The 14,876-nt window shown below is 39.7% G+C and overlaps 1 protein-coding gene across 1 annotated transcript in view; it reads left to right on the top strand.

The window, feature by feature from the left end:
- The window catches only part of LYST (lysosomal trafficking regulator), a 175,964-nt gene that overhangs the window by 50,155 nt on the left and 110,933 nt on the right, over positions 1 to 14,876 (top strand). Inside the window, exons 2-4 of the mRNA XM_048843805.2 lie at positions 3,746 to 3,944; positions 10,057 to 10,147; positions 12,540 to 14,634. Of these exons, the coding sequence (XP_048699762.2) occupies positions 3,753 to 3,944; positions 10,057 to 10,147; positions 12,540 to 14,634 (2,378 nt within the window). The 5' untranslated portion in view covers positions 3,746 to 3,752. The remainder of the gene's footprint in view (positions 1 to 3,745; positions 3,945 to 10,056; positions 10,148 to 12,539; positions 14,635 to 14,876) is intronic.

Here is a 14,876-nt window from a genome sequence, read left to right as displayed (position 1 = left end):
ATTATTGTAGGCTTGTGTTTAAAATTATTTTAAGATACATATTTGACATAATGACTGCACAGGGTTTTTTCCTCCATTTCAGCAACATTAATACAAGTATTTTAAAGAATGGAGTTAAGCAGTCCTTGAGATCCTTATTCCTATTTGCTGGTGTGGAGGGAGTCACACCTGGGCCTGTTCTTACTGATCTCACATCTTAACTCTATTTTTAAATTTACTTTCGGTTCTTATATTTAGTCTTGTTACCAGTAACTGAAATGAGTCATATTGCATTTATTCTCTTCACTTCTTGTGTATTCTAGTGCACCCAATATTTTTCTACTGCACCACCACTGTTTCATGCCACTTTCACTATGCCTTTTTCAGTAGCATAGATAATTTTTGATCTTTCTGTAATATTAGAAGTTACAACGTAAATAATTTTCCCTTCCTGTTCATTTCAAATTGCCGATGTGTGTTACTGGTCAACTAACAATATTACCATAATATTATTTACGAGAGGAAAGAGAAAATTCATAATAGTTGGGCGGGGAGGAGATAATCTAGACATGTTTCTTCTTATTTTTTGCTTTTAAAAATATTAAAAAATAGTGTCCAAATACTGAAATCCAGTGCACTGTTTGCATTTATTTTAAAGTAAAATTCAAATGTTTGGACATATATAATGTGAAGAATTGAAAGTAATCTTGCTCTACTGCATTTGAGTCTTCTCCAAAGTAGAATCACATTTTGAGCAACATGCATTATTAATGAATATTTATTTCAATCATTTGATTAATTAAAAGGACCACTGTCCATCCTGGTAGATCCAAAACTTAATATTAACTTCATTAGAAATTGAGATGTTTTAGTTTTAAATCTGTTTTGTTCTAATTTACTTATGGTTTTTAAAAGTTTGATTTTTGAAAGTAAAGCCTGCTCTATCCTGGGAAAGATGCTGGAGTCCCTTTACAGTAACTCCTTGCTTAATGTTGTAGTTATGTTTCTGAAAAATGCGACTTTAAGTAAAACGATGTTAAGCTAATCCAATTTCCCTCATAAGAGTTCATGTAAATGGGGTGGGGGGGAAGGTTTAGGATCCAGGAAATTTTTTTTCACCAGACAAAAAACTATTCTTTCTCTCACTCACACACAGAGTTTTAAACAAACAATTTAATACTGTACACAGCAATGATGATTGTGAAGCTTGGTTGAGGTGGTGAAGTTAGAGGGTGGGATATTTCCCAGGGAATGCCTTACTACTAAATGATCTTGCATTTGGCTGAGCCCTCAAGGGTTAACACGTTGTTAATGTAGCCTCACACTCTACAAGGCAGCATGAATGGAGGGAGGAGAGATGGCATGGAAGACAGACACACACACCGGGTGTGTGGGGGGGGGGGCAGGACAGTGGGGTGGGAGGAGGTATTGTTTCATGATCTCTGTGTGTATATAATGTCTGCTGCAGTTTCCACGGTATGCATCTGATGAAGTGAGCTGTAGCTCACGAAAGCTTATGCTCAAATAAATTGGTTAGTCTCTAAGGTGCCACAAGTACTCCTTTTCTTTTTGCGAATACAGACTAACACGGCTGCTACTCTGAAACCTGCCTTTTTAAGTAGATCAGCAAGTTGAGATGGCAGCTGTGGCCAGCAGTCTCCCTCAGTCCTGAGCCCTGTCGTGTCCCTCCCAGCTCTGTATGGAGAAGGAGTAAGCGGGGGGCAGGAGCAGAGGCAACTGGGACACCCGGACATTAGCTTCCCTTCCTCTTTGCGGATGATACTAAACTGGGAGGAGTGGTAGATATGCTGGAGGGCAGGGATAGGATACAGAGGGACCTAGACAAATTGGAGGATTGGGCCAAAAGAAATCTGATGAGGTTCAATAAGGATAAGTGCAGGGTCCTGCACTTAGGACGGAAGAACCCAATGCACAGCTACAGACTAGGGACCGAATGGCTAGGCAGCAGTTCTGCGGAAAAGGACCTAGGGGTGACAGTGGACGAGAAGCTGGATATGAGTCAGCAGTGTGCCCTTGTTGCCAAGAAGGCCAATGGCATTTTGGGATGTATAAGTAGGGGCATAGCGAGCAGATCGAGGGACGTGATCGTCCCCCTCTATTTGACATTGGTGAGGCCTCATCTGGAGTACTGTGTCCAGTTTTGGGCCCCACATTACAAGAAGGATGTGGATAAATTGGAAAGAGTCCAGCGAAGGGCAACAAAAATGATTAGGGGTCTGGAACACATGACTTATGAGGAGAGGCTGAGGGAACTGGGATTGTTTAGTCTGCGGAAGAGAAGAATGAGGGGGGATTTGATAGCTGCTTTCAACTACCTGAAAGGGGGTTCCAAAGAGGATGGCTCTAGACTGTTCTCAGTGGTGGAAGAGGACAGGACAAGGAGTAATGGTCTCAAGTTGCAGTGGGGGAGGTTTAGGTTGGATATTAGGAAAAACTTTTTCACTAGGAGGGTGGTGAAACACTGGAATGCGTTGCCTAGGGAGGTGGTGGAATCTCCTTCCTTAGAAGTTTTTAAGGTCAGACTTGACAAAGCCCTGGCTGGGATGATTTAATTGGGGATGGGCCCTGCTTTTGAGCAGGGGGTTGGACTAGATGACCTCCTGAGGTCCCTTCCAACCCTGATATTCTATGATTCTCCTCCCTCCCCTCCCCCAGCAAGCAGGAGGCTCCTGGGAGCAGCTCCAGAGCAGAGGGCAGGAGCAGGACATAGCAGTGCAGGGAGGGATAGCTGAACTGCCGCAATTGATAGCCTGCTGGGCGGCTATGCACAGGGAACTTAGGGGAGCGTGAAGATGATTGGGGGGCTGCCAGTCCACCCTGAGTCCAAGCCCCCACTAGCTAGCTGCAATGGGCTGCTCTTTCTGCAAGCAGTGGACAAAGCAGGCGGCTGCCAAACAATGCTCTAAGGGAGCATTGCACACCTTTTAAATGAGCATGTTCCCTAGTTAATCGCCAACAAAACAAGGTTAACTGGGATGACTTTAAGTGAGGAGTTACTGTACTTGTGCCTCACTTGCGCAGTGGTGCTGGGATTTTCAAAACCACAGGAGGGAGCTAGATGCCCAAATCCCATTGAATTTCAATAGGATTTGGGCATTTAGCTCTCTTAATCTTCTTTGAACAAAGTCCCAGCCTATGTATACAGTACGCATGCATACTTTATAGAGAGTGAGAAGATGCATTTAGTTTGAATTCACAGTGTTTATTTAGACTTCTTTTAAAAAAAAAAAATCCTACATCATGGGATGTCTGATTTTCCTCTGACTTAGTCATTTTCCTTTAAGTTTTAACTGCTGCTAAATATGCAGTCTGGGCATTACAGCTTACTTCTAGGTTACTAGAAAACTGGAATTAAGCCATTAATTTCCTTTTATACATTCACAAGGGAAACTTTTTTGCTTTGTGGAAGTATATTTAATAGATATTGTATAAATGAGTGTTGCATGTTAATAGTTAGAAAATATAAAAGCAGTCATGAGTATATGAAAATATCTCATGATCTGGATGAGAAACAGAAATGCGTCAAATTTACAGATGGTGGATATCAGTGACTAACTTACGTTTAGTGTAGTTCATGGAGGGTGAAAATAGCTGAAGCCACACTTTTTTTTTTTAAACTAATAGAAATAATTTTTTTAAACTTGTTGAGTCTTATAGACTTCATGTGCAGTTCAAAATCTTGAGAATTGTAAACTTTTTAAAGGATACTCTTTGATACTTCTGTTTTTCTTTTTTGTATTTGCAGCTCAGACATGAGCAGTGCCAGTAATTCACTGGCACGTGAATTTTTGATAGATGTCAATCGTCTCTGCAATGCTGTTGTCCAGAGGGCAGAGGCCAGGGAGGAGGAAGAGGAGGAAACTCACATGGCAGCACTTGGACAATACCTTGTTCAGGGTCGTGGTTTTACTTTGCTTACCACACTCAATTCCAACATAGATCAGGTAATAGTTTTCATAGTTTTGAGTAACTTGTAGATTATATTTGCATTACAGCAGCTTGCACTTCTGCTGTTGTGTTTTTGAAGAAAATATGTTTGTGTCAGGATGTTTCTCTTTGATAAGCTTTTTTGTTTGTATTTTCCCTTTGAGATTTTGTACTTTCTTCTCTGGGTTTTCTTATTTTGCATGGTATTGTGTGAACATGATTAAAAGAAGTGTGAAAGACCATAAACTTTTTTTATTTTGTTTAATAGTAGCAGTTTTCTTTCTGTCCTTACTAGAAAAAGGACAAATAGGTAAATGCATGCTCCTTTGAAACAGCTAGTGTTCCACTAGCTAGATCCACTAGCGTGGTGGTCTTCCGGGGTCTGTGCTAAAAGATCAGACTGTAGTACTGGGACTAGAATTTGTAGTTGGGGTGCAGGCCTAAACGAGAGAGACACCCACTTCTAGAGATGCTATACAGTGCAGTATTGGAAATCTCCTCGCCACTGTTCAGAGGCTAAAATACTAGAGCTTGTTGGAAAATGTTGGGTTTTTTTCCTATATAAAATGTCAGCAAAACCAACAAACTCTTTTTTCACTCAATTTTTAGCAGAGAATTTTGACTTTCCCTCAACCGAAAGCCCAAGGTGGGCGGGGAAGGAAAGCAGACACTTACAATTAAGTCTCATGTTGTCAAAAATCCAATTTTCTGTCATCCTGTCTCCTCCTCCCTCCCCCCCCAAAAGCTTTTGCGTAAATTTTTTTTGCCATTCCTGTTCAATATCCATGCACGCTGTGTCACCAACACCCTAGAATGTGATCTCCTATTTCACATGCATCTCTGGGTTTTCTCCCAGGTTCTCCCATTCAACCAGACTCTCTTACAGAAATCTAAAGCATTGTTCTTAACTGAAAAGTTAGCTCACGCTGATAATGTTTTTTCTGTTTGTTCACTTTGCTCATTTGCCAGCCCTTTGCGTTTTCCCATTTTTAATCAATTTATCCCTTGCTAAAAAAACCCTTATAACATCAACACGGAGCGAAAAAATTTAGTATTTTTTGAAATGCTTTTTAAATGTACAAGCCATACTGTACTTAAACAGAAATTGGAATTTTAAAAAGCCTATTAAATTCAAGATGGTAGTGAAGTCTTTAAACTAATAGTTCCTTTTTTGTTTGTGTGCACTTCTTTTCCATAATCACATTTCTAATCTATTCTGATAGCGGTCTCCAGTTTAAACAATAATACTATAGTCTTCAACTCTTGTCTTTGTTTCTAAATAATGTCAACATCAGCTAATCCAGCAACCCAGAAATCTTCCCTACAAAGTACACATTTTAATAAACAAGGCAAACAGAATCTCCATAAAAGCAGGTGGTACTGCTATCTGCAAAACACAACTCTTAATATTACATTAGCTCTCTGATAAACTAAGATGCAGTTATTACCTACCTAATATGGTGCAGATGAAGCTTCATGGTCTCATTAAGTTATTTGTTTTATAAGTTATCCTGTTTACAACTGCATTGTTTCTAACTTTTGAGTATTCATTCGCATTTAGTAGAAATTCAGACAATTCTAGAACTAGTTCCTTGCAGTGCACTGTCTCAAAGGTGTAGAATTTTAGGACTGACATTACAAATGCACTTTTACAGTCTCTGTGGATTCTAAATGTTTTTTATAGATGATGGCACCTACAGATTTGTGTAAGGACTTTATGAATCTTTGAAGATTTGTAAGTACCAGGGAGAACAGTAAATTTCCCACTCAAATTTTGTAGCTCTTCGTTAATGCTATTTATGGAATTTAAACCTGTAAAAATAATTATCTTGGGATTCAGAGTCTTGTCATTATCCTAATTCTAATTCCGAGAACATGTTGAAACCACAGTATTGTAGAATATTGATACTATTTGTGTTCATGCCAACCTTCATATAATTTGATGCACAGTAGGTTCTAATTAATATCTTCTGTGGGTTAGTTTTACACTCCAGGTCTAGAGGGAATTTAACTGTATTACTTTCTGTTTATATTGTATCTGTGGATAAGAGACAGGTTTTGGGTTTTTTGTTTTTTGTCATCAGAACTTCATATTTAACTGATGGAAGCCTAGGAGAGAGAGATTTTGATACCGGGTCAGTTAACATAATTTTTAACTGACACTCGTAAAAGCTGTTAAGTGGGCAGCTATTAACGTTTATATAGTGCTTTGAGGAACACATTATAACAGCTGTGTATGATTGTCTACAATTGTTTGGGGTGAGTTGGGCTCTATTATATATTTATAAATATATAAAAATATAATATAGGAATGTTTGGCTTTTTTTTCCCTAAACCTGATGTACCTAATAGCAGACCACTGCATTTTTGGCACATTGCAAATTTTCATTTATTTCTCACTTGTACTGATTCATTGCAAAATGAAATGTGCTAAAAGTGCTTGAAGGTTTCATTTTGTAGATAAGTAGAAAACAAGGATAAACTAAATTCAGTAGAAGACTGGTCAGGAGAACTGCAGGAGGAAGAGGTTATGCTGTGGAGACTGTACCGATATAGATATGCTGGCATTGCCCTCTAGTGTAGAGATTTGGCCTGCATTAATAAAGTTTTTCTACCCATGTAGGAACGTTATCTCCCTGAAAGATGTTACTATGTTGACAGGAAGCACTGTTTTTTGGACATAGCTGCGTCCATAATGAAGGTTTTGTTGACATAACTGTCAGTTGGTGGTGTTTTTTCACATCTCTGACTGATGTAACTATGCAGATACTACTTCAGTGTAGACCAAGCCTTCATTCCTACCTTTTGCTCCATTGATTCTAGTGATAATACTACCTGCCTGTTTCACTGTATTAAGCAGTATAGGTGGCAACTTTTTTGTAAGAACATCTTTAGGAATCTCTTGCTCTTTGTTATGGGGAACAAGAGAACAATTGAGGTGGGGAAGGAAGAACAAAAGAGAAATAGTCTTGACAGGTACGCTTTCCTTTTGTTATTATGCAGTTTCCCATTGGTCAGGGAGAAGGAAGTGGCAAAAAGCAGCCCAAGGGAGGAAGTAGACCTGGGCATAGGAGAAGTGGGTGACAGAGAACTGGAACAAGCGGAATAGGCTGTAATGACCTGAATGGAACCACCACTGAAATTTATATGCCTGGTTCCATATTAGGAGTGGTGTTTTAATGCATTTAGTTACAGACACAAACTATATTAGCCTTTAGGTTGCAAAGTGAAGCCTTTGAAAGTTAATAAATACCAATTGTATGGTTTTCCATGCAACCATAATTCTGTGCCATGTGTTTATCTTGTGCGCTGAATGAGACAGAAGTCCTGGGGGAAAAGTAGTATCTGATCATGTAATTAAGATATCATTCTACATATGCATAAATGGGCAACATTTCGAAGGTATAGCTGAGACATGTGATTTCAAAGTAATGGGGAAAAACATTCACTGTAGCTTGCAGTTAACTGTATACTTTACCAGTGGTGCTGCAGGTCCCTCTTTAAAATTTCCACTGAAATCAAGAGGTTACACTGTGTAAAGTTCCTGCATAAATAAATGCATCTGGAAAAGTAGCTATCTTGAATTGATTATACAGACCTACTTGTCCTGCTCACATTGGGCTGAAAGCTATTGTTCATTCCTTTCCAGGAGAAACTCTGTTAGCAATATATATTTTTACCTTTTAATAGGTACTCAGGAGACAGAGGTTCATTCTCCTGTCTCTGGAGACAAGCTTCCAAGACCATAAGAACTGACTTAAATATCCATGTATTACATAACAGCAATGTTAACTTGTGCAAAAGAGGTAGAGTTCTTCTTTCAATAACCCTATTGTATTCCATTGAGGTTTATGCATGCACACCATGTGCCTGGAGTCGGAGAACTTGAAAGTAGTATCCGTTGGTCCGTGCATGTACCCTGACTTGCATTGTGCTTCCATCCAAGGCAATAAAGGGCAGGGTGAACAGACCACGTTTCCAGTTCTTTCTCACCACTCCTTGTCCAGGTTGGAATGTTCAATATCCTCGTCTCTGAACTTTGACAAGATCACAGCTGTAATTTAATAACCAGTTTTATCTAGAGTTTTATTAGTTTCTTTCCTAGTTTTAGTAGTTAGTAGTTTAATTATAGTTTTAGAATAGAATTGTGAGTTCACCTGATGCACCCTCCCCCAGTTTCTTAGGCAGTCGCATGACTGTGCCCAGCATCCTGGGCTTCAAAATCTGTGCCTCCTGCCCACAATCCTTCTTGGTCAGTGATGGCCATCAATGCTACCTCTACTGCCTGGGAGAAACTCACATTGCGCTAGATGTAGCAATTGTCAATCCTTCTCCAGCAGAAGCCGGAAGGTTGAGCTTCAAATTTCTCATGGAGATGGCATGAGACGGCACTCAGACCGAGGCTGGAGAACCCTCTCGAACATCAGCCTGATTCAGTGAGAAATGTACCTCCTACTACAACGTCTGACTCTGGTTCCAGAGCTGACCCCATGGTGGGGCCTCGTTGGAACCTTCAGAAGCACACCCATAAGCATGGGGCTACATCTTCCTCTAAATCCAAGAGACTGGATGCTCCCTCCACTTGCTCGGCACAAGGGGATGGAGCTCTTCCAAGTCCCAGTCACGAGAAGAAGACTCAGAAACCTTGGTGCTGCCACCACAGCAAATTAGTCTCCGTGCCTCAGTTTCTCTCACTATAAAATGATACTGACCGCTATTTGTTTGTAAACTCCTTTGAGATCTATGGATGATTAGTGCTATATAAGAGCTAGATGGTATTTTTTACTTTTATTTATTTGATTTATAAATAAATATAATCATCTACCTGGCTCCCAAGAACAATATAACATGTTTGCAAGCTGATTTCACAGCTTCTTGGGGCTTCTGAAAAACTGTTTCTTCAGGGAAAAGCATCTGCTAAAACTCCAGTCTTGGGGGCTTAGTTCCTTAGTGTGGAGACTAGTGGAAAATCCTCCGCTCTTAAGGAGTATTGACCCTGACAGAGTGTGGTGTATGAAGGCCAGTGAGGAGTTTTGTTCATGCTCTATCCCAGGGGTGGGAAAACTATAGCCCGGGGGCCAGATCTGGCTCCTTAGGGCTTTGGATCCGGCCTGCGGGATTGCCACCTCCGGGGAGCGACCAGCACCACATCCCTGCAGCCTCGGGGGGGACAGGGTGCCGAGAACTCCGTGCGCTGCCCTTCCCTGTGGGTACCTCCCTCGAAGCTTCCATTGGCCGGGAATGTGGAACCCCCTCCTGCACTCTAACCCCCTTCTCTGAGCCCCCTTGTACACCCCATACCCCTCCTCTGCCCCAGTCCCTTGCCCTGAGCCCCTTTCTGCACACTGCACCCCCTCCCACACCCCACACTCCCTCCTGCACCCCAACCCCCTGCCTGAGCCCTACATTCATGGCCCTGCAAGCAATTTCCCCACCCAGATGTGGCCCTCGGGCGAAAGTTTGCCCACCCTTGCTCTATCCTGTTTCCTGCTGCCCTCTGTGCTCAAAATTCTTTTAGTGTTGAGAGTTCCAGGAATGACAATTTCAGAGAAACAAAATTACAGGAATATAAACTTTTTTCCCCTCCACAGAATTCCATTCTCCCATTGTGCCTTGTTGCAGATAACTTCTTCCTTTAATAGGTACAGCCTATTAAACTTACAGCCTCAAAAGGACATTTTTTTTAAATGTGGGAAGGCAATACAGATGCTATTTAATTAAAAAAAAAAAAAAAAAAAAAAGCATGTCTTGCATCCACAGTTCTGTTTCTTATGGCCTCCCTTCAGATCAACAGTTACTTGCTTTCAGTTTTCACTTAATGTTTTTTCCTCCCTTGGGTGAGGAAGTCTTTCAACAAGAAAGGTTTGGATAACTTTGACATTTATTGATTCAATTGCAAAGATGTGCTAAATATTTGCAATGCTTTCTGATTGGCTGTGGCTTATGGTCAGAACAATTTTTCTGCATAGATTAGTTATTTCTTTAGTGTAGCTTTTGGGGATGCAGGGAACTGAGTGTTTAATTCTTAACAAAATTTACGTTAGGACATCTATGGCAGATGGAAAAGTCCAGCTATTTCTGTAAAAGTACAAAACATGAAGTTTTAAAAATACTTTGTTTCCAATCCAGGAGCTGACATGTCGAGAAGAACTTCTAACTCTCCTCCTGTCACTTCTACCATTGGTGTGGAAAATACCTGTCCAAGAAGAAAAAGCGATAGGTATGTTTTCATCATACTACACTATCAGAATCATAGCAAAAATTATGTATTGTAATAATGTGACTTAAAAATGATGGATTCAAAACCATACATAATAAGGAATTTTATCAGGCAATGAGTCTTAAATTTCAGACTGGTGACTTCCTTTTTTTGAGTTCTGTATACTTTCTGCCAATAGAGGGAAGACTAAAGTATCTTACATAGAGTTGTCCCCACATTCCTCTATATTTTAAGTCCTTTGTTTATCTAAGTCTTATTACCATGTGTAGATTCACCATACTTATAAAGCAAGTCTGATAGTCTACTGTATGTGTAATTTACTGCCCATCTTGGGGCAGCTAAGCCCAGTTTAATTTTCAGCTTGACTGACTCAAGTACAAGCCTGCTTGTGGACATGTGATAAATTAGTGACTTTATCAGGATTAGTTTAAAACAATGTATCACTTAAAAATGAATGTCTCAAACCTGTTCGTGTACAGTTTATAAAATATTTTTGTCATTTCCCAGATGAATCCCTAGCTAGCATTACTAGCGTGGTAAACTTCAAGAAACATTTCTCTCATTAGGAGCTATTGGGCTGCATTTCTGTATAATTTTTTTCCCCTTTCTCTTTTTTCCCCTTTCTCTTTTTCAATAAGATTTCATTCTTTCCAGTTGGTCTTTCCCGTTGACTGCATGAAGTATACTTTTTTTTTTTTTGGCAATTGATTATAAGGGTCTTTCTCAAGCACTAGAATTGTGCCTTTTTATAAAGAATGAGGATCAGCGAGAACGTCTTACCTGGTTTTAAACAATGGTGCAGCTGCACTGGTGCTATGAATGGTTTAAATTCTATCATCGACCCAGGGACAGGCTTTTTTTGCTACCCTCTCATCTCATCTACAGAGCTCCTAAGTAGGGGGTAAAAATCTCTGCAACTGGTCTACAGTAGTTATGCACTGGTAGCACCAGTGCAGCTGCATCACTGCTGAAAAATGGGTATGTAAGTACTTATGTAGAGACATCCTATATGTCTGTTTCTAGCTATTGGATATAATTGGAGTCCAGGCATACAGGCTACTAAAAATGCCTATTTCACCCCTTAATAATGATCCTCAAATCCTACATAAACCCCTGAGCAGTCTTACATTTCATATCCATGGTACAAGCAGAAAGCAAATAGGCTGTCATTGGATGTTCTCAAATTTTTGTTAGCAATATACATTATATGCTTGGATGTCACTTTTGGCCTCACTATTGGGGGTATTCAGTGCATTAAGGGTGTCAGATATTTCCCCCTCTTCTCCCCCCCATCAAAAAATAACTTTGGCACATATTAGTAAAACTACTGGAATTAGGATCCTTGAAAGTCAACTTTAACAGTTGTAATATGTTTTTTTTTATTCAGAATATTTTTTTAGGAATTATTTGTGTAGGAGTGAAAGAAGTTTAAATTAAGACGCTTAGTTCACCAAGTTTTGCATTGTTATAAATACACACTTTTTTAGTTTTTCCATTACCAAGCATTTTCTGGAATCTTTGTTAAAGAGAACCATGTACTATATTCTCTTAACAGGGTTGGGAATCGGGTAGCACTAAGTTCTCACATCAGCTTAGCCACTGATTTGCTGTGTTGCATTGGGTGAATTTCTTTCTTGTGTGTGCCTTATCCCTCTTTGTTTGAGGATAAGCTTTATAATACCTCACATGGGTGTTGTGCAATTAGACAATTTTGTACAATGGTGTGACTAGGTATAGTGGTGTAAGTTAAGTGCTTATTCTTTCATTAGGTTTTTATTTGAACAAATTACTTTCTTGTAAAAGCAATCGTATTCAACTTGTTAGCGCAGTAAAAGGTAAAAGCTTGTTAAGTAGCTCTTTGTCAGTTTTAATGTTTTGGTTGTATTGTTCTGATGTAGCCAGAGCCAAGCATGTCAGTGTGCTTCTTTAAAGTAGGGGATTTTTAACAGGTAAGAGGGGTTTCTAAACCACATTTTGCTAAATATAATTTTTTCTGTCTCAAAAACCTAGTCTGTGTTGATCTAGGCAAGGGAAATGAAGTGCTGCTGCTGTTCAAGGAAAAAATGGAGAAATTTCAAAGTCCAGATTTTGATTATTAATAGGAAGAAACTGAAACTGGTGGGTCCCTGTTTTGAGAATAAGAAAATCAGATTGCTGAATCTGAATTGTAAATAGCCATTTTGTGATAATGTTTTTTGTTTAATTATCCTGGAGGTGTTTAAAGAATGAATAAAAGCAAAGAATGTCCCGTGGGAAACCTTCGGAGACACTAACCAAATATGTATCATGAAGATATGTATGTTCAAGTTATAAAGTGCTCCAAATGTATTTAATACAAGTTTGATCATGTTACTTTGAAGTGTAATGTATATGCTGATTTTTCTTTCAACAGATTTTAATCTACCCTTCATAGTTGACATATGCCTGCCCAAAGAGACACATTCAAGTTATTTGAGATCTACACGGGAAAAACTAAGTTTAGAAGGAATAGTTCATCCATCCTTTCAGACTCCTGTAAAATTAAATTCTTCATCTCGAAAAACTAGGCGTCAGCACAAAATCACCCATCGGTATTCTGTGAGGGATGCAAGAAAATCTCAGTTATCCACTTCGGATTCAGAAGGCAATTCAGACGACAAGACTACCATAATGATTAAACACAGACGGTCTCAAATCCTACAGCCTTTTGTAACATACCCACCTAGGGATGACTACCTTGCAAGAACAGGTGATTCCCCACTGGCAGAAGTAGTGCGAAGTTTTAATTCCGATCCCATGAGTCTAGAAAATTCAACACAGATCGTTCCAGCACAAGAGTCAAAATCTGAGGTTATAATTGAGTCAGCTGCGGCAGCAATGGTCAGCAGCATGGACAATTCTCCATTTGACTTGTGCCATGTCTTGTTGTCATTGTTAGAAAAAGTATGTAAATTTGATGTTACCTTGAATCACAATTCTGCACTTGCAGCCACTGTAGTGCCCACCTTAATAGAATTCTTATCAGGATTTGGAGACTGTTGCAATGTGAGTAGTGAAGCAGAAAGTGAAGTGGTTTCTGCAGGCTGGACAGAAGAACCTGTGGCTCTGGTTCAAAGGATGCTCTTTAGAACAGTGCTGCACCTTTTGTCCATAGATATTACCAATGCTGAAACTATGCCTGACAACTTGAGAAAAAATCTAACAGACTTACTTAGAGCAGCTTTAAAAATTAAAACTTGTTTGGAAAAGCAGTCTGATCCTTTTGCTCCAAGACAAAAGAAAACACTACAGGAGGTTCAAGATAACTTTGTGTTTTCCAAGTATCGCCACAGAGCCCTCCTTTTACCTGAGCTTCTAGAAGGGGTTTTGCAGATTCTGATCTGTTGTCTTCAGAGTGCAGCTTCCAATCCGTTTTATTTTAGTCAAGCTATAGATCTCGTTCACGAATTTATACAACACCAGGGATTCAAACTATTGGAAATGACAGTGCTTCAAATGGAATGGCTGGTCGCAAGGGGTGAGGAAATAACTACCGAAGCCTCAGAACATCTAAAAGCCCTAATCAACAGCATTATGAAAATAATCAGCACTATCAAAAAAGTGAAATCAGAACAGCTTCATCAGTCAATGTGTACAAGAAAGAGGCATAGACGATGTGAGTATTCTCACTTCATGCATCACCACAGAGATCTCTCGGGGCTTCCAGTTTCTGCTTTTAAAAACCAGGTTCCCAGAAACCCCTTTGAGGAGGTAGTACATGGAGAAGTTCATTATCCTGAACGCTGCTGTTGCATTGCTGTTTGTGCTCATCAGTGCTTCTACTTGCTGCAGCAAGTTTCTTTGAGCAGCACCTGTGCTCAGATTCTATCAGGTGTACATAATGTAGGAATATGTTGTTGTATGGACCCAAAGTCTGTGATTACTCCATTACTTCGAGCTTCCAAGTTACCAGTGTTAAAAAACTTTCAACAGCACATATTGAGCATCCTTAGCAAGTTTATATTGGATCAACTGGGAGGAACTGAAGTGTCTCAAAAAATTATACAGGCAGCCTGCAATATTTGTACTATTGACTGTGACCAGCTTGCTGAGCTAGAAGATACCCTGCAAAGCAACTCGACTGATATTGGTCTCGCATCAAATTTTTCATGTCCCTCTTATAGGTTTCAAGGGATTTTGCCTAGTAGAGGATCTGAAGACATGTTGTTGAAGTGGGATGCTTTGGAGGCTTACCAGGACTTTGCTTTTGAAGAAGACAGACAACGCAGTGTGCAGATAGCAAGCCACATTTGCCATTTAATCCAAAAGGGCAATGTGGTGGTTCAGTGGAAGTTATACAACTATATATATAACCCAGTGCTCCAGAGAGGGGTTGAGTTAGCTCATCATTCTCAACAGCTCGGTATAACTGCAGCATGCAATCACGTATGCAGCTGTCATAGCCGATGTTTGCCCCAGGAGGTGCTTCAAATTTATTTACAGACACTACCTGCATTATTTAAATCCAGGTTTGTTAATTTTTTATTTATTAATGGGAAACGGTAGCTGTAAATTACAGAAATGTTTGTACATTAATCACTGATTAATACGTAATAAATTTGAGGTTGGGTAGCAGCACACACTTGGAAATGAAGGTGATGGGGACCATGTAAATAATTAGGATTGAGACCTTTATTATCTAACTTTTTTCAATAGGTTCATAAACCCCAGAAGGTCTCAGGTCTGGGATGAGAGTATCTACACTACAAAA

This window comes from Caretta caretta, chromosome 3, assembly GCF_965140235.1.
Source record: "Caretta caretta isolate rCarCar2 chromosome 3, rCarCar1.hap1, whole genome shotgun sequence".
NCBI lineage: Eukaryota > Metazoa > Chordata > Testudines > Cheloniidae > Caretta > Caretta caretta.
Note: the sequence above shows the minus strand (reverse complement) of the source record. Positions and strands in the feature narration are given on the sequence as shown.